Source organism: Scyliorhinus canicula, chromosome 2 (assembly GCF_902713615.1).
Source record: "Scyliorhinus canicula chromosome 2, sScyCan1.1, whole genome shotgun sequence".
In the NCBI taxonomy this organism is placed as follows: domain Eukaryota; kingdom Metazoa; phylum Chordata; class Chondrichthyes; order Carcharhiniformes; family Scyliorhinidae; genus Scyliorhinus; species Scyliorhinus canicula.
In genome coordinates, this window is record NC_052147.1 from 54,785,063 (window position 1) to 54,804,915 (window position 19,853).

General features: G+C 43.9%; 1 protein-coding gene across 1 annotated transcript; it reads left to right on the plus strand.

The window, feature by feature from the left end:
• The first annotated feature begins 3,469 nt into the window (after positions 1 to 3,469).
• tmx1 (thioredoxin-related transmembrane protein 1) lies at positions 3,470 to 18,134 on the plus strand. The gene is made up of 8 exons (XM_038778571.1): positions 3,470 to 3,680; positions 6,437 to 6,552; positions 7,967 to 8,012; positions 10,246 to 10,374; positions 11,826 to 11,871; positions 12,779 to 12,880; positions 14,483 to 14,552; positions 15,659 to 18,134. Exons 1-8 carry the CDS (start codon positions 3,514 to 3,516, stop codon positions 15,865 to 15,867), a joined length of 885 nt encoding a protein of 294 aa, XP_038634499.1. The 5' UTR covers positions 3,470 to 3,513; the 3' UTR covers positions 15,868 to 18,134.
• The last annotated feature ends 1,719 nt before the right edge of the window (positions 18,135 to 19,853 follow it).

Consider the following 19,853-nt stretch of genomic DNA (forward strand, 5'->3'; position numbering starts at 1 on the left):
AGCATAGATGTAACCTGGTTTAAGCACTGAAGAGAGAACAAACTCAACTTCAACTTTAAAATTACTAGCGTTATTAAGACACAAGGAACAATACATGGTACCAGGCCTGGCTTCAGAATGCTTACTATAAGATTACACAAACTGCAGACAGAGAAAGATCAAAATGGCAAGAAAGACGTTGGAAGACTTCGCTGATTTACTGCAATTTGGACCTCCACCGCAGCTGGAAACAACCGGTAATTTAAGTAATATCTGGAAAAGCTTTAAACAAATGTTCGAGATATGTATTGTAGCAAATGATATGAAAGCAGTCTCTGACGCAACAAAATAGCGCTGCTACGTGCAACAGCGGGACAGAAAGTTAGAAAAATCTATAAATGCTTTAAATACTTGAAAGGTGAAGAGAGCACCAAATTAGAAGTAATACTGAAAAAATGTGAAGATTACTGTAACATCAGTAACAATGCTGCTTTAAAACATTCAATGCCGAGAGACCAAATTGCACAGGGAATGAGTGATGGAAAACTCAATCAAAAGGGTTCACTCTGAAAATCACGATTGAAAAGTCCAGATCGAAAGAAAAAAGTAACATTAATGTTTTACAAAGCAAAAACGCTGAAAAACACTGTAAAATGGCGTCAGAGCACATTTCACAGTCTCTGGGGAACAAAAGATGAAAATCTGCAGGAAACCAAAGCCGCACATGCGCAGTGTACAAAAAACCGCAGAGGAAAGGAAGATCGATTTGCGCATGCGCAATCGATTCCTACACATGATGTCACGAGCGTCATGACGTCAGAGGACCCGGACCACGGCTACTTAAAAGGGAAATGCCCGAAAATTTAAAACAACAAACTTAATGCTGTAAAACCCAATTTTCTTACCTCAAAAGACAGAACAATGCCTCAACTTATACTAGCAGTGGAAGATAACTTTCACAACACCCTGGAACAAACAGTCTGCCCCACCCAATGTGAAGAGAACAATAACAAATCCGGAACAAAAAAAGATGAAGAGAACAAAATCAAATCCGAAACAAAAAAGATGATTTGTTTTTCGAACAATACTACTCAGACATGGCTTAGTTATTTGGATATGCTGATTACAGCATCAGCAACACGGTTGCAAAGCTCAACACGACTCTATTCATGGTAGATGAATCCAAAACCATGATGCCATGGCAAATTGACAAGACATTGGATGACAACAATACCCAAGAAGAAGATGACACCACACAAAGAGCACAGAACGACTCCGTTGAGAGAGCACAGATTGACGCCACAGAGAGAACACTGCACGACCCCACAGAGAGAGCAATGAAAGACTCCACAGAGGGACTGCACAAGCCTCCACGGACAGCTCGGTGACAGGCTCCAAAATGGAAGCAAGCAAACACTCCATATCGAACGTCATGCATGAACAAGACCATGAAGGTCAACCCACCGTATCTGAGCATCCACAGATGCTCACATAATCAAGAAGAAGACAATGTAAGTCAACCAACTGCATGCAAAAACAGTGACAATGTGATCACACTCGAAATACAGGAGGTGCAGGATCACAGTGAGACTGACAGATCTCAGCTCGCCTGTACAGAAGCATAGAGTAGGGCTACCCAAGAGTGCAGAGAGACCACATCAATAGAAATCTTCAAGATTTTGACTACGGAAGAGGAGCACCACGACCACCAACAAAATGAAATTGTGAAAATTTTGACTCCAGAACAGGAGCACCAAGACTCACAAGAGAATGAAATCTTGAAGATTTTGACTCCAGAAGAGGAGCACCAAGGAGCCAAAGAAGAGGAATCAAATCCACCACAAATGACTGATGTCACCAACATCAGTGCAACATCAGACCATTCTCTAGATGAAACGCTCAATGTAACAGATACCACAAAGGACACTCGCATCAATACTGTGACAATTATGCAAATTATCCACACGGAACACTCATTGAGCGCAACAAGAAAAACAAAAATCAGAAACAAGAACAACAGCAACAACAAAAACTACAAGCACAACAACAAAACAAAAAGAAGCATAACAACGACAACAACAAGCATGACAAGAACGACGAAAACAACAAAAACAGAAACAACAAGCACAACAAGAAAAACGACAAGAACGACGAAAATAACAAAAACAGAAAAACAGAAACAACCAACATCCAAAAACAACAAGAACGACAACGAAAACAACAAAGACAGATACGACAAAAACAGCAACAAGAACGACAATGAAAACAACAAAGACAGAAACGACAGAAACAACAACAATGAAACAACGACCTGTACAAAATGGTACAACGCTACACATGAAGGACAATGCCACAGCACACTGCAAAACAATGACAAGACTACAAACATGCCATGGCAGGTCAAAAATCTCACAAATTCACATCTACTCCACAACAAGCAAGCACACCAGCTTTCAAGGTAGATGACACACTAAATCGATACCACAAGCACAGAAAAAAGTCCATATCAGTCAACATCAGTGGTTCGACCATTCAAACACCTTGGGATGACTTGTTGGTTACTTAAAAACAAGAACACCGACAACATTCACAACGGAGTTGCAATATCAATATCACCACATCAACAACGAAAAAGAAAAAACTCAACGAACAAATTCATCAAGTTTGGACTCATAAATGTTTTTATTAAGATTGGACTCATAAATATTAATTGGCTTTGTAAAATATCCAATATCATCATCACTTGTACAGATACATATATCGTAAGTACTCTAACTGTTTTGTACAATTTTCGTTAACACCGTACAGAAAATATGTAAAGAAAAAAGGGGGGATGTGGTGATTGTATATCTGTGTAGATGCAATACAACTGAGCAAGCACTAGAGGTTGCACCGGTGAGGTATAAATACACACAAACAGGAAGTCAGGACACACTTCACAGGAACGGGAGCTGGTAGCAAGACACAGACTGGCAGCATAGATGTAACATGGTTTAAGCACTGAAGAGAGATCAAACTCACAATAAAGCATCTACTTCAACTTTAAGACTACTAGTGTTATTAAGACACAAGGAACAACACAGTGGTCCAGGCTGGGTCGAGCTCTGGTTCAGTCTGGTACTGGCTCTGGCTGTGGTCCAGTCTGGTTCAGGTTCAGTCTGTTACTGGCTCTGGCCCAGTGTGGGTCTAGCTCTGGTTCAGGTTCAGTCTGGTACTGGCTCTGGTCCAGTCTGGGTCTAGCTCTGGTTCAGGTTCAGTCTGGTACTGGCTCTGGCTGTGGTCCAGTCTGGCTCTGGCTGTGATCCAGTCTGGCTATAGTCTAGTTTGGGTCTAGCTCTGGTTCAGTCTGGTACTGGCTCTGGCTGTGGTCCAGTCTGGCTATGGTCTAGTTTGGGTCTAGCTCTGGTTGTGGTCCGGTTTGGCTCTGGTTCAGTCTCGCTTCTGTCCTTTACCTGGATGACAGTTTATTGCTACTGCGCATGTCGCAAGGCAGCCGAAGGACATGCGCAGTAGGCGGCGGAAGTGTGGGTGAAGATGGCGGCGGCCGGAGTCAGGGGGCGGCTGAGGTTCAGATTGACCCGGCTGCTGATACTGGCCGTGTTAGCGTCAGTATCGACTGTGCAGGCCAAGAGGAGTCTGGTTAAAGTCATTACCGACCACAACTGGAGAGACATCCTGGAGGGGGAGTGGATGGTGGAATTGTGAGTGGTCGGGAGGTTGGCGTGGGAGGAGGAGCGGGACGGGGGCAGAGGGGGAGGAGGGACGGGGGCAGAGGGGGAGGAGGGACGGGGGCAGAGGGGGAGGAGGGACGGGGGCAGAGGGGGAGGAGGGACGGGGGCAGAGGGGGAGGAGGGACGGGGGCAGAGGGGGAGGAGGGACGGGGGCAGAGGGGGAGGAGGGACGGGGGCAGAGGGGGAGGAGGGACGGGGGCAGAGGGGGAGGAGGGACGGGGGCAGAGGGGGAGGAGGGACGGGGGGGGAGGGGGCAGAGGGGGAGGAGGGACGGGGGCAGAGGGGGAGGAGGGACGGGGGGAGGGGGCAGAGGGGGAGGAGGGACGGGGGGAGGGGGCAGAGGGGGAGGAGGGACGGGGGGGAGGGGGCAGAGGGGGAGGAGGGACGGGGGGAGGGGGCAGAGGGGGAGGAGGGACGTGGGGGAGGGGGCAGAGGGGGAGGAGGGACGGGGGAGGAGGGACGGGGGCAGAGGGGGAGGAGGGACGGGGGCAGAGGGGGAGGAGGGACGGGGCAGAGGGGGAGGAGGGACGGGGCAGAGGGGGAGGAGGGACGGGGGCAGAGGGGGAGGAGGGACGGGGGCAGAGGGGGAGGGGGCAGAGGGGGACGGGGCAGAGGGGGAGGAGGGACGGGGGCAGAGGGGGAGGAGGGACGGGGGCAGAGGGGGAGGGGGGCAGAGGGGGAGGGGGCAGAGGGGGAGGAGGGACGGGGCAGAGGGGGAGGAGGGACGGGGCAGAGGGGGAGGAGGGACGGGGGCAGAGGGGGAGGAGGGACGGGGGCAGAGGGGGAGGAGGGACGGGGGCAGAGGGGGAGGGGGAGGAGGGGAGGGGGCAGAGGGGGAGGAGGGACGGGGGCAGAGGGGGAGGAGGGACGGGGGCAGAGGGGGAGGAGGGTCGGGGGCAGAGGGGGAGGAGGGTCGGGGGCAGAGGGGGAGGAGGGTCGGGGGCAGAGGGGGAGGAGGGTCGGGGGCAGAGGGGGAGGAGGGTCGGGGGCAGAGGGGGAGGAGGGTCGGGGGCAGAGGGGGAGGAGGGTCGGGGGCAGAGGGGGAGGAGGGTCGGGGGCAGAGGGGGAGGAGGGTCGGGGGCAGAGGGGGAGGAGGGTCGGGGGCAGAGGGGGAGGAGGGTCGGGGGCAGAGGGGGAGGAGGGTCGGGGTCAGAGGGGGAGGAGGGTTGGGGAGGAGGGTCGGGGCAGAGGGGGAGGAGGGTTGGGGAGGAGGGTCGGGGGCAGAGGGGGAGGAGGGTCGGGGCAGAGGGGGGACGGGGGCGGAGGGTCGGGGGCAGAGGGAGAGGGGGGACGGGGGCGGGGGGCGGGGGGGGATGGGGGCAGAGGGGGAGGGGCAGAGGGGACGGGGCGGAGGGGGATGGGGCAGAGGGGGAGGGGAGAATGGGGCAGAGGGGGATGGGGGCGGATGGGGGCAGGGGGGACGGGGGCAGAGGGGGGGGCGGGGGCAAGGGGGGACGGGGGCAGAGGGGGGGGGCGGGGGCAAAGGGGGGGGACGGGGGCAGAGGGGGGGGGCGGGGGCAAAGGGGGGGGCCGGGGAGGGGGAGTTGGGAGTAGAGGGGGAACGGGAGTAGAGGGGGAACGGGAGTAGAGGGGGAACGGGAGCGGAGGGGGGAGTAGAGGGGGAGGGGGGAGTAGAGGGGGAAGGGAGGCAGAGGGGCGATGGGGGAAGGGGGGCAGAGGTGGACGGGGGATGGAGAAGGGGGAGGGGGGAAGTTGGGCAGAGGGGGAAGGTGGGCAGAGGGGCGATGGGGAAGGGAGGCAGAGGGGGAATGGGGGAGCAGAGGGGGAAGGGGGGTGCAGAGGTGGACAGGGGCAGAGGGGGGACGGGGAAGGGGGCAGAAGGTGGAAGGTGGGCAGGGGGGGACGGGGGAAGGGAGGCAGAGGTGGACGGAGCAAAGGGGGGACGGGGAGCGGAGGGAGGCAGAGGTGGGCTGGGGCAGAGGGGGAAGGGGGCAGTGGGGGGAAGGGGGGACGGGGCAGAAGGAGGACGGGGGAAGGGAGGCAGAGGGGGGACGGGGAAGGTGGGCAAAGGGGGGGACGGGGAAAGGTGGGCAGAGGGGAGAAGGGGGGCAGAGCGGGGACGGGGGGAGGTGGCACGAGGGGGGAGGTGGAGGCAGAGGGGAAGGGAGGCAGAGGGGGGGACAAGGGGGGCAGAGGGGTGATGGGGGAAGGGGGACGGAGCGGGGAAGGGGAGGCGGAGAGGGGGAAGTGGCAGGAGGATGGGAGGTTGCCGCAGGGGGGAGGGGAGAGGTGGCAGGAGGGGCGGCGGTGGCAGGAGGAGGGGGGAGGGGGCAGAAGGATGGGTGGAGGAGGTGGAGGAAGCAGGGGGATGGGGGCATAGAGAGGGGGGGTTGGGGGAGGGAGGGGGCAGGGGTGAGAGGGGGCAGAAGGGGCAGGTGGGGGGGCGGCAGGCGGGGAAGGGGGGCAGAGGGACGAGGGGGGAGGGATAGTGACAGAAGCAAAGGGGTGAGGGGACAGAGGCAGAGGGTGCGTGGGTGGAGGGGCCAGAAGGGGGAGGGAGGGAGGGGGCAGAGGGACGCAGGCCAGTGACAATCACCCAAAGCATCCGAGGGCAGTCGCTGTCAATAATCACACCCAACCCTACACACACACACACTTCCAAGTGCAAGGAATTAAAAAGTAAAAAGGGGAGGTAGTGTGGTTGGGGTGTTTCTGATGATGCTGGATGTGCATGTGTTCATCCATGTGTTTACTTTAATCTCCAGCTATGCCCCCTGGTGTCCTGCCTGCCAACATCTTCAGTCTGAATGGAATGAGTTTGCAGAGTGGAGTGATGACCTGGGTGTCAATGTTGCCAAAGTGGATGTAACCGAGCAGCCAGGTATTTTCCATCACAAATTGCACATAATCAGCATTTTGCTGTGGGGAACAAAGCCTGACTCCAATATTGTGTCAAAGAATCAACCTTCAGAAGTGACATTAACAACGCAGATTTTAGCACATGGAGGAGCTATTTTTTCCAGCCAATATTAAGACATTGTTTCTGAGAGTTTTACGTTTAATTTCAGCTGCAAGAAAAGTTATCACTTAGTCTCTGTGTAGATTAGCAGGATACTTCAAATCGTTTTGGGGTACATTCTTCTGGTTTCTCTTTTCCATATTTTATTCTTAATATAATCCATTTGAGGAATATTCCTGTGTAAAAGATGCTTTGTATATTAAGGTGGTTGCTGCATTAAACCACAGAAATTAAGAAATAAATATTCTTTTTGTACTGGACAAGCAGCTTGTCCAGTAAAAAAGTTTCACAAGCATTATTTTTATCAGATAACTGGTAAGAGTCTTACTTTTAAATCAGCTGCTTGTATGCAATATTTTTAAACATGGTACATTTTCTTCACCTTAGAAAAAACTGTTTTAATGTTGCTGGTTTATAAAAACCCAATACAAAACCGTTAATATGAGGCTGTCTTACTAGTCCTTAATTTGTATGAGTCATATGTTAGAATAAAACTTTCAACCTCAATTGTTGAAAAATAAGAGAAATACTGTAATAATAATAATCTTTATTAGTGTCACAAGTAGGCTTGCATTAACACTGCAATGAAGTTACTGTGAAAATCAGTGCCAGGGTCCCAGATTCGATTCCCGCTTGGATCACTGTCTGTGTGGAGTCTCACATTCTCCGCGTATCTACCTGGGTTTCCTCCGGGTGCTCATGTTTCCTCCCACAAGTCCCAAAAGTCGTCCTTGTTAGGTGAATTCGATATTCTGAATTCTCACTGAGTATAATCAAACAGCCGCCGGCGTGGTGGCGACCAGAGGATTTTCACTGTAACTTCATTACAGTGTTATTGTAAGCCTACTTGTGACAATAATAAAGATATTGTAGTAGTAGCCATACTCCGACACCTATTCGGATACACTAAGGGAGAACTCATTCACCTAACAAACACGTCTTTTGGGACTTGTGGGAGGGAAAGGAGCACCCGGAGGAAACCCACATAGACACGGGGAGAGTGTGCAGACTCCACACAGACAATGACTCAAGCTGGAATCAAACCTGGAACCCTTGCGCTGTGAAGCAACAGTGTTAACCGCTGTGCTATTAAGCTTCTCGTAGAGCAAAATTATTGTACAGTACGATTCTTGGGGAAACTGTTAGTTGGAAACGCTTTCTGTACGTGATGTTTTGTAGTCTTTTTCGTAAGCAGTTATGCTCCATGTGTAAACTTGATATAAAACCGCTTAATTACTTTTGCTGTGATAAGTATTCATCTTTTGTTTTAAAACAGGTTTGAGCGGTCGTTTCATTATTACTGCTCTTCCTACGATATACCAGTGAGTATATAATTCTTGGTTACAAGTCGGAGAGAAGAATACAAAGTTTATTTGTTAGCATTTCTACAAACATTTTTCAATGCCCTATTTAAAGTTTCTTTTGTATAATGCATCTGCCAATATATAAATCTTTAAGCACCTTTTGGATGCTGCAGAGCATGTCTTTGAATCTTTTGCCAAATGATTTTCTTATTCTTAGCATTAAAAATGACTTCTATAGTTGCGGCTGCACTCATGAGTAAGAATGTGATTTGGGTCATGATGTGATTTTTCATCCACAATATCTGATGGCATAATTTTGCCCAAAATCGAACTGAAATCATAATTGCGGCATGGGTTTCTCAACCTTTGGATGTCAGCCACGTATCTTTGACTATGAACCACAAATCAACTTTAACAAAAGTAAAAATTAGGTGGTTGAAGGAAATTATTTGATCAGAGAATGTTTTAAAAAAGATTTTTTTAACATAAATTTAAAGTACCCAATTCATTTTTTCCAATTAAGGGGCAATTTAGCGTGGCCACTCCACCTACCCTGCACATCTTTGGGCTGTGGGATAAAACCCACAAACACGGGAAGAATGTGCAAACTCCACACGGACAGTGACCCAGGGCCGGGATTGAACCTGCGACCACACCGCCGTGAGGCAGATATGCTAACCACTGCGCCACCGTGCTAACCGATCAGAGAATGTTTAACTTCGCTCTGAGCTACAATAGCAAAAGATGTGATATTTTGCTAACTCTGCAATACAGAACGTGGGGCCAACAATCTGTAACATGTTTCATATACAAGCCTTCTAACTATTGTGAAGTCTTTAGGTAGCCTTCTTTATTTCAGTGAGCCATGTATAACTTTCAAAAAAGCAAATACATCTTGCTGTCTGGGAAAGATGCTGTAACCCCGACAATCAGAGACATCTTGTGAGATCTTTCCCAGTAAACAGAACTGGATTACCTTATCGAGGAAACATTTGGGGAATGGCAATCAACATTTGAATGATGCAAAGGTACTTGGCGGTCTTTTGAGCAGCTGTCTCTGATAGCCTGGCCACAAAGAATGTGATAGGCATCTAAAGCAATCAGTCCGGTGACGAGCAGCTATGAGCCTAAAGAGGTTCAACAATCAGAGCTGTTGAGATTATTGTTTATAGTCGCCTCCTCTGAGAAACCTCAAAAGGACTTCATGCCATATTTTCAACCACAGGATAAGACTGGATTCATTCCCGACCAGCTAATGTTAGTCTGCAATAAGCAAAATGACCACTCAAATGAATTGTTAGAAATATATAGATGATATTTATTCTGTAAAAACTATCCATCACAGGATTTTAAGGTTTGCTTGGCTAACTGGCCAATACTGTTATCTGGTTCATTACTTACTCCTAATTGTGAAATGTTTTTAATTCATGTCTTGCCCTGCATGTAGTTACTTCAACCTGCATTCCATGACTAACTATGAGGCACTATATGCAGTTCCAGATTCTTCACGGGTGACCAACCACTTGCCTTACTAGGTGTCATGACCGTGCCCTATATGTCACCCATCTTGCTGGTTTTCACCTTCTGAGTCATAGTCCTATTAACTTGTTAGAATCCTGTGCCTTATCTTCCGTTCCCAGTCTTTGTGCAATTAAAAGGGGTAATGTCACCATGCCATACCAGACAAAGCTGAAGGGCTCTTCACTTAACCTTGCAGGACTACCGAGTCATGGGTGTGGCTGCTGGTGCGCACAGCCAGCAACTTGGAGTCCGAACATGAGAGTTATGGGACACTGGTTTCCCCTACCCACATTCTTTTTGAGACGGGTGCGTGGCTTTCAGGGGATCAAGGGTACCAGTTCTCACAAACATCTCCCATATGCCCCAAAATGATATTGTCATAAAAAGCACAAGAAAATTGCCTTTAGTGCCATAATATGTTGCTGTTTGAGGGACATCTTTAATATTACTACATGTGTAGTTAATTGAAAACAAAGATTTCTCTTTCAGTATTGTATGTGTTATAGGTTTGCAATTACACTAATGTGTGTTGACAAATGAAATATTGAGGATAATGAACATAATTGCAAGATAATTAAATAAATATTTAAGCAATTTAAATTGCAGCTATTTTAAGTGGTATTTCTAATTTAGTTTACTTTAACAATTGTATTAGTTTTGTCTATTTGTGAAATAATGAATAAGTCTATTAACTTAAGTATTCCTAGGTTGTTTCCTTTTTCTTTTTCAGCTGTAAGGATGGAGAGTTTAGAAAGTATCAAGGCCCGAGAATGAAGAATGACTTTATTGACTTTATAGATGGAAAGAAATGGGAAGCCATAGAACCAATATATTCTTGGTTAAGACCTTCCTCTTTTTTGTAAGTTGAAAGAATCCAGAATCCAGTCTGTCATTAGTACTCTAGCAGTGCTTATGTTTTACTTCACACTTTTAATGTTTAAATCATAATTTCTTAAAATTGTAAGTTTGATTACAAAATATCACTGGCAATTAAAATTATTGAGATGTATTTCATTACTTCCCAAGGTCAATTATCATTTGGACATGATGAGAATCACTGACTCTTTTGTGACTAATTATATCTTTAAAATTTGTTGGATTGGTCTTGGATGTAAATAATTAGCATAAGTTTATAATTAGAATTTGAAGATGAAGATGAATTAAAGATAATTATTTCAAAAGTGCCTTGCAATTACTTTAAAATTGTGGTGTTTCACGCATAAAGAACAGGAGATTAATAAAGATTAGTTGTTTTAAATGTCAGTTTGCTTCTCTTTGGTTACTTCCAGTGGAGCTAACTAAATTACATAGATCAGTGCGGATTTTAACTGGCAAATTGACATATGATCGATCAGATCTATTAAAATTCATTGATGAAGTTCCATTCTTCAGTTATGGAGTAAAAGTCTTCAGAGTTTAAAGGGGCGCTGAAATTAGGTTTTGTATGTTTTAATTGCACTGTCCAAGATAGACTACTCCCAACAATCAGTTGACTTTTAGTCAATGGCATATTGTAAAAGAATGTGGACTGAAGGAACGGGGGATGGTGGTGACAACTGTGGATGAACACCAAGCATGGAAATGGTGGAAAATACATGTATATTTGAAAGCACTATGGACAAACAACTTGCAATTAACAAAAATGAGAGGTCTAGGTTTTTTGGACAGAAGTTAGAATTCATTCCCAAGTGGTGGGTAAGCTTTCAGAAGCTATTTCACCTGAGCACTCATCTCCAATGAAGTGAGCTTTCAATGTACCCAGGATATCAGAGAGCTTGTGTTAGTTTATGAGCATTTCCTTTTAAGATTCATTTTGCTACAGTCTGCACATCCACACGTCTGATCTGTAATTAGGAGATTTTTGTTTTAGCCAGACGCTATTCCATTTGAAAGTTGGAGTCTTCAGAACCATTTGGATGGAATTTGGGAGCCTATATAAACGTTTTGTAGTTTTCAATGTTTGTGCAATCAAATTAATGTTGCTTAAAATAGGGTTTCTGTGAATAACTAAGAATGTAAAGGACAAAAAGCGCATTCAGTCTGTCCAACTAATTTAGTCACCTCGGCATGTTGCATGATTTGACCTGTAGTCAGCCGGCTGTTGGAGAAATATCCCAAGCCTACTTGTGAAGACACTAGGATACTTTGGTAGAAACTGTTTATAGCAGAACTAGTTCTCCTCTCCAAACAACACCACCAACCCCCCCCCCCCCCCCCCCCCAACACCAATCTGAGTATAATTAGCTAATCCTTTCTAAAATGTCGCAATCCTAGTTTAATGTTATTCATATCCTTGTAATTCTGTTGCAGGATGACTAGCATGTCAGCATTATTTCAGCTGTCCATGTGGATTCGTGTAAGTTATTTTAATTTCGATTCTAGGGTTAAGAATTGTGCCTGCGTACTACTGAATCGTAGTTGTTACAATTGGGATGTCTTTTTTACCTGTACACTCGGTTTTAGTTGTGTGTAGGTGGGCAGCTAAATCTTTTTGCTGCTCATAGTCTCCTGCCCTTCTCGCAAATATTCTGATTTGTCATTCCATTTGTCTGGAGTGGATGCCTTACACTTCCACACATTAAATCTGATCTGCCAATGCTTATCCCGTTTTAATCTGTTACCTTGGCTGCCACCATCTCTGCCATGTATTGTGCCCCCGAACTTGGTGTAATCTGCAAACTTGGATATGACCATACATAATATACATAAGCCAGTTCTCTGGGGAACAACATTTGTCACATCCTATCAATCAGAGAAAATTCTCTTTTACTGTTCCTCCATTTTTCTCCCAGTCAATCACAATTCATGTTATTAATGTAAAAAAAATAATTTGAAAGATAGAAAAGAGTAATTATAGTTATTTGGGGAAATATTTTGATGAATTCTAGTTGATATTTAGAAGAGATTAAACCGCTTCCTGGCCAATGTCATTCTCACCTGCGATAATGTACTTGGAATGATTGTAATTTTTGTGTGAAAATGCCTTGCCCCTTTTGATGAGAATCAGCAGCACAAATTATATCAAAAACTTAGTAGTGTTGGGAACTCGACCCGTGCAACCTACTGCTCTTGTGTGTGCCACTTTGGTATCCTTGTGTTGTGCCCCGATGTTGAATGCCTTATTTTCCTTTTCATACTCCAGCTTATTTTTGGCGAGACGATGTGTAGATCTGTTTATTGCCAGTTCCTGACTCAGTTATATTCTTTTGACGGATTTTGGTGGCAATATTTTAATAGCAGTGGAATGTTTGTTTATTTTTCAGCATTGTCATAATTACTTCACTGAAGTTATCGGCATACCGGTTTGGGGATCATACGGCATTTTTGCTTTGATAACACTTTTTTCCGGACTTGCACTTGGACTGGTAAGATTTATTATTTTTTTTAATGGAATTATTTTTAAGCCATCATTCAGGCTTGCAAAATGTTTTCAAGTTGTTGATGTAAGTTTTGGCAATGGATGAAATTGTGCAAAGAACTAAATTGCAAGTGAAAGAGTTCAGGCTTACACATTATGGTTTCTGCCTTATTCCTACTGTTTCAGTGGCCGATAGGTTATTTGCAACTTATGAATGGTTACATCAGAAAGTCACAGAAGTAAGCATCTCAATATTAAAATAATGCTTTTGTCATAGTGTACTGAACCAACCTGTGACAGTTCTTTTAATTGTGATAGAATTGAGAGGAGGTGACATTTTCAGTATTTTTATTGTGTTTCAGCAGTGACAAATGTCCATCTTAAGATCTACTTGCTGTCAAAAGTTAGAAGCAAGTCTAATTTAGAAAGCATTTCCTTACTTGTTAAATTCAATGTTTTTGTGACTCACCTGCCCCTTTGAATTATTTTGAGATGTGATAGTTAATAGCGTCAACTAGTGCTACCTCGTCAGCCACTTGATGAACGCCATTGTGTGTGTTATTAGCAAGATATTGAGCTGCTGAGGTGGGCATTATTAGGAAAGCCACGGATATTTTTTCAAACCATTATCAATGAGTGACTTATTAGAGCTATAAATGTAAAACTAACTTTAATAGATAGTTCTGAGTAGGTACTGGTAATTGTTAGGATTGAGACCAATTGTTACATCATCTCTTGTTGTGGTTGGTAATCTTGTATCTGTAAAATGTGATTAATGGTGATGCCTGAGGGTTGTAATAAAGCAGCATGTAGCTATTCTATGAATAATTTGGCATCTTTGGCTTGACAGCTGCAAAGGGAGCTCCAGTTTTGTAAGATTAATGATGAACATTTTTTTCTTTTCATCAACTTGCAGATTCCTTTGAACTGGCAAATATGCTTCTTAAAAAATCTGCAAATGAAGGAGGCACATCAGAGAAAGGATTTCTACTCCACATAGGTGTCTCTGAGAGCAACTATGTAGACTTGGGAGTGCCTCAGTAGTCAGAACTATTTTATCTTGATGCCTATGACCAATGGATAATGTGTGCCACTTAATTTAGTTTTGCCAAGTTGGATCCAGCTGTAAATAACAAATCTTGAACCATAGGCAGGCTAGCAATATGCTATATGTGTCCTTCCTTAATAGTGGGGTAGGCTCTAGCCAGATTATTAGTGACAAGTCTGGCTTTGCATTTGCGTATGGTCAATCATATGTTGTTGCCAATCCAACCTGCTCTATGAGCAGAGGATGTTAGGCAGCAAACCAGGTAATGTGACAGAAGCAGAACTATCTTGGATAGAAAAATTTCAGCAATGTAAGTGAAGACTGAGTATCGGTTAATGCAGTTAAATTATGTCATATCATAGTGAAATCACGAGCAATTATCTAATAATGAAGTGGTTAAACAAATTCACACAAACTTCATGTTGTATACTGTTTACCTAGCAGAAATTAAAACTTGTGCTTTAAAAAGTGGTTAACTTTTGGCAAAGCTCACCAAAGTAAAGCACTGAAGGTGATAGCTTATTGGATTTCAGTTTTTAAAAAAAGTTCTGCATGTTTCAGATTCTGGTCTTTGTGGCAGATTGTGTGTTACCATCTCGACGATATAGGCACCAACCACATTGTTCTCAAAGTGAGTCCATCTTTTCTTTGTAAAATGTTTATGTTTGCGTCCTGAAAATGGATGCCATTTGTAAATAAAAAATTCTATGCCCTTTGAAAACAATTATTTATTCTGTATGCCATCATAGACTTCTTTAAGCTGCAAGTGGTTTTGAAGCCAAAATCTTCTTTCTAGGAACAGCCTGTTAGTTCTCATGAGGAGGGTGAGAATGTCAGATTCGGGCAATCTAAACAATTGACTTCTAAACTCTTGTAGTTAAAATTGTAGTTGAAATGCAGTATATTAAACTGAATTCACGTCCACAAAGATGTAAAAGGAGGCAAATATATCCCCAAAGTTGTTTTTAATTTCTTGTTGCCGTATTTTAAACCACTGGTGGTGGTCGTCAGGTCAAATGTTTTTCTGCCGCCCTCTTTTCCCCCAGTGTGACCATGAGTATTGGGCTTTGGTAATGAGTGGAAGGGGGAAACCAGTGGTTTGAAAGGTGATTCCTAGATGTCCTGATCTTGTCACAGTTGTCATCTCAACTGTTGAAATATTAGGAGAGATGAACTTTGGACCATTAATCTTTCCTCTTGACTTTGCTTTTTTGAATTATTTGAAATATAATGCAAGAGTATGGGTGCAGAAAAGTTTACAATAAGTTTCTGAAAAAGGATAGGCTAATTGGCCTTTCTTTAAGGTAATTTACCTGCTCATAATATTCCACTTGCATGGCATTTTCTAATAATTTACACAACGACTAAAATTCAATTAAAATGTGTTCAGTGCTCCTTGCGCCCTTGGTTTTGGGCAGCATGCTAATGATCCCATATACTGGATATTTATGCAAGGAATTTATACATGACTTCAAAGAAATACGTTTTTGTAATTGTTGCCTTTCAAGATGTTTGAGTCTTCTCTTATGAACAATTTTTGCTGTCTATATTTCAAGAAGAAAATTTTCACTAGGTTTAAAAGAAAGTCAGATGGTGTTGAATAATACTGCATGAAGCTCATGGGTGTACCATAATGTAATCAAGTGCATTCTCCGTTATCCCTTAGTACCGTGAATTTATATTTTTGATTTCTTGAAAGTTGAGTGAAAATTTTCCGAATGTGTTTTTTTTTTAAAGAAAAAGTGCCACTAGCCAAGCGGTTGAAGCCAAAGGATGGGCAGTTCCAGGAAGAGGATGATGAAACTGAAGATGACCTGTGCTCACAAGCAAAAGAGAGCAGTAGTCAAACATTCGAGAAGGCTGTGCTGAAGGATTGTGGAGATTACTTACAGGACACTGTGAGAAAGCGTACTATGGAGTACACCAGCAGAGCTGATGACTCCTGATTCTAAGGATAAGACAAAACCAGGAGGATGACTGAAGCTGCAGTGTTTCTGTAAAATGTTAAACAGTGGATATATGAGCCAAGGCAATATTAAAATGAGAGATTAGCTGTGGTAGGTAGCAGTGTTGTATGAAGCTTGCTTTGGTTGCTGCAAAACTGAGAAGTTAGTGAAAATGAACTTTGCATGCTCCTTTAAGCCTTCCAGACTTCTTGGCTATTTCGTTGCTATGCCGCCGAGTCCTTTGGTGTGGTGGAAGGCTTGAGGTGAAGCAATTATAAAATTACTGCAGTGGCAGCATCCTCAACCCAAGTATAATAATTCAAAATTTCCAAGCTACTTGCTTTTCCAAACACCAGCTCAAAAGATGTCCTGTTGACTAATTGTCCCTGCTGATAAAGCAGCTAATTTCTGCAGTGCCCTGAAAGCTGCGGTTTTTCAAATGCTCCAGGAGAATGCTCCATCTTTTCTAGACCAATTCTGTTTTGCTTTCATTTCCATAGAAAAGCTGATTTTGCAAAACTGCAAAGTACCTATTGATGAACTCATTTAGAATTTCAGCTGATCAGCCAATACTTGGAATCAAAATAGCCATTTCAATTGGGTCCAACCAAACCTTTTTGTCTTTCCACAATGCCATATATTCGGTTAAATTTGTTATCCTAGGTTCAAAATTCCCGTTCATCTGTGATCAGAAATGAGTGTTCAAATATTCAATTCCTGACCATAATATAAACACTTTGTCAACATATCAAACCAGACTATTCATTTCTGAACATTCAGACTAGAAACATGAGGGGCAGTAATAGATCAGCTGGCCCATCATGCCATCCAATTGAAAAGATGGCTTTTTAGAAATCCAAGTGAAAATAATTATTGCGAGCCTGAATTTCAGTGACTTCTTCAAGCATTTTCTCATTTCATTGCAGGTTATGAAAGACTGGAGTTTTTATATTTTATTTATTTATTTAAAAAATACACAAACAGTATCCCTCTTGGCTCAATGGGCAAATGACCAATAATACACTGCATTAAACTACATAGACTATAAGCATCTTGGTCTTTGGTGAGTGACCTGATGTGTTTGGAGCTCAGGGTTTTGGTTGAATTGAGCGCTATCATTAGCTTCAGTATCCTTTTGTTGAGGAGGGGCAAAATTCAGCCAGGCTTCCTTTTGTAATCGCTAGCAGCGATTCCTATCTATCGGGAACAGTTTGGGCTTGACCGTAATGGCCAACACTGTCAAGTAACTTGTTGACACTTAGGGTTCAGGCTCAGAGATATAAATAATGCCCACAAATTAGATATTTGAAGAATGCTGGAGCCTCTAGAAATATACTGAGCATGCTGCTGAGAGGTGTAATGAGAGAACCTTTTGATCAGGTGAAAGATATGCTGCCTTTTAATCTACTGTTTAATGGGACTGGGATGTGTAAAGACCAAAAGTTTCCATTTCACTGTACAAATAGTACCTCAAAAATGTTTAGCTTCTCACTCAGGCACTCAGCAGTGCTTTAAAAAAAACCTTACAGTTTGAAGAGGGCATGTGTTTTCATTTAAGGACTTGCGGTTTATTTTGTATTGGGGAGAGTACCAACTGGTTTACAGTGTTTATTTGTGTACAGAAATATTTTCAATGTGCTCTTGAAATGTCCCTTTCTTTTTGTAGAATGGATTCAATATTATGACATTTTATATTTTTGATTTATGGACTTAAAACTCTTAAAACAGTGCCATAAAAATCTGGTGTACTGGTCAGAGCTGCTGCTGAATTCCTTAAATTCTGCTCAATAATGCTCCCAGGTACGCAGGCAATAAACATTACAAATGTGATCCATACACTGGATTTATTATATGTTTTGTTTGCTATGATGTGCCGTTTTTATAGCCACATCAGATATATTTAGTTGGCAGAAGTATGTGTGAGCCTGTTGAACTCATTATTGGACATAATGGAATAATAGACTGATTCTAAAGTCCGTTCATTATTTACAACTTTGAGAGCATATCTGCACACAGGTGCTAGGCTCCTCAGGTAAATTTTTCTTTCTTTTTGAGGGGGAGCTTCTGTTTAAAAAAAAAAGAACTTTGATGGAAAACCATTTGTAAATAGTTTTGTTCCAACCATATTGTTGTAAATTTGTAGAAGGGGCCTAACACAACAGATTATGTTGGGTTGACTTGTCTTTTTCCTAAGATATCTGTGCTGAGATTGTAAGGTCTTTTTTTTTGTCACAAATTCACATAAAGCTATTTCTTCCAGTTACTTATTTTTTGCTCCTCCTTGTTCCTTTAAATTCTGTAATGCTTCTTTTAAAAAGTCAACTTTAAAATAAGTTTGCATTTAATTACTGGAAGGAAGTGGCAATGCAATGTTGGGCTAGGAAAATCTATTGGCATCGCCGCAAAGCAGACTGGGAACGGTGTCCTCACAATCAGCGTCACAGTGAAGCAATCTGGAAATGAGGTCCTTGCAGTCAGCGACGCAGTCCTGATTTTAAAACTTTTTTGGAAAGACGTTGTGATATACATAAAGCAATTCTGTATATAATATTATACACAATCTCCAACCAGCAGGTAGCAGTGTACGTCTACCATGCGGCACTGTGCCTGGGGGAGTTGGGAGTAAGTCGTTTTGGTAGATAGACATATTTTGCAGTAGCTCTATAATAGTTAGTGTTAGTTTGTTATTTATTTATTCCAGTTATCTTTACCACGCAATTTCTCCATAATAAATTATTTAAACTAGATGTTCTGTAGTGCATCATTCATATTGGCCAGTCTACAGAACATGACAGGTGGGATTGGCTGAGAAACAAAAATAAGTGAAAGTCAAGATCATTATAATAAAGTAAGGGAAGTTAAAGTTAGAGTATGCGAGATAAGCGAATAGTATAACATAAGCATAATTTTTTCTTAAAAGGATTAAATAAGGGGCTTAAAAGTGGTCATGACAGAAGATCATGGAAGCTTCAGTTGTCCCTGGTGACCACGTGTGCAGGAAGTGTGTCCAACCTCTACTGGCGCACCGCTTTTCGGAGCTGAGTGGATGCACGGCGGAGCATTCGCGATGTTGAGCAAATCGAGGATAGGGCGTTCAGTGTGGCGGTCACACCAGAAATGTAGATTGAACAGGCAGAAAGGGCATGGGTAACCACCAGGCAGAGTAGAGGAAGGCAGATAGTGCATGAGTCCCCTGTCGGCATACCCCTAACCGATGTATCGTTTTGGATACTGTTGGGGAGATAACTGTGCAGTGGTATCCAACTTCATGCACCATGGATGGGTCTGCTGCACAAGAGGGGAGAAGGAAAAATGGTAAGGGCTATATTGGTAGGGGATTCAATTGTAAGGGAAGCAAACGCGTTTCTGCAGCCGCAAAAGAGATTCCAGGATGGTATTTAGCCCTGGTGCCAGGGTCAGGTGTCTGGCTACAGGACATTGGTTTCAGCGATCTGGGTAGAAAAAGGAATGAGATCCTGTAAGCAGAATTTAGGATGTTGGAATTAGATTAAAAACAGGACCCAGAAGGTAGTAATCTCTGGATTATTCCCAGTGCAACATGCTTGTGATGTATAAATAAATAAATAATCTTTATTGTCATAAGTAAGCTTACATCAATACTGCAATGAAGTTACTGTGAAAATTCCCATGTCGCCACACCAGCGCCTGTTCGGGTACACAGGGAGAATTCAGAATGTCCAGATTACCTAATAGCATGTCTTGTGGGAGAAAGCCGGAGCACACAGATAAAACCCACACAGACACAGGAAAAACGTGCAGACTCCGCACAAACAGTGACCCAAGCCGGGAATCGAACCTGGGACCTGGCCGCTGTGAAGCCATAGTGCTAACCATTATGCTCCCGTACTGCCCACCAGGTTAGTCAAGATGAATGCAGAAGGGAGGGCTTTAGATTTCTGGGATATTGAGCCTGTTTTTGGGGACAGTGGAACCTGCATAAGGTGGATGGGTTGTACCTGAACCGA

Coding starts and splice junctions, on each gene's coding strand:
- tmx1 (XM_038778571.1), top strand. CDS start 3,514: ATGGCGGCGGCCGGAGTCAGGGGGCGGCTGAGGTTCAGATTGACCCGG. Junction 8,013..10,245: donor GCTCTTCCTACGATATACCA/GTGAGTATATAA, acceptor TTTCTTTTTCAG/CTGTAAGGATGGAGAGTTTA. Junction 12,881..14,482: donor CCGGACTTGCACTTGGACTG/GTAAGATTTATT, acceptor TGCATGTTTCAG/ATTCTGGTCTTTGTGGCAGA.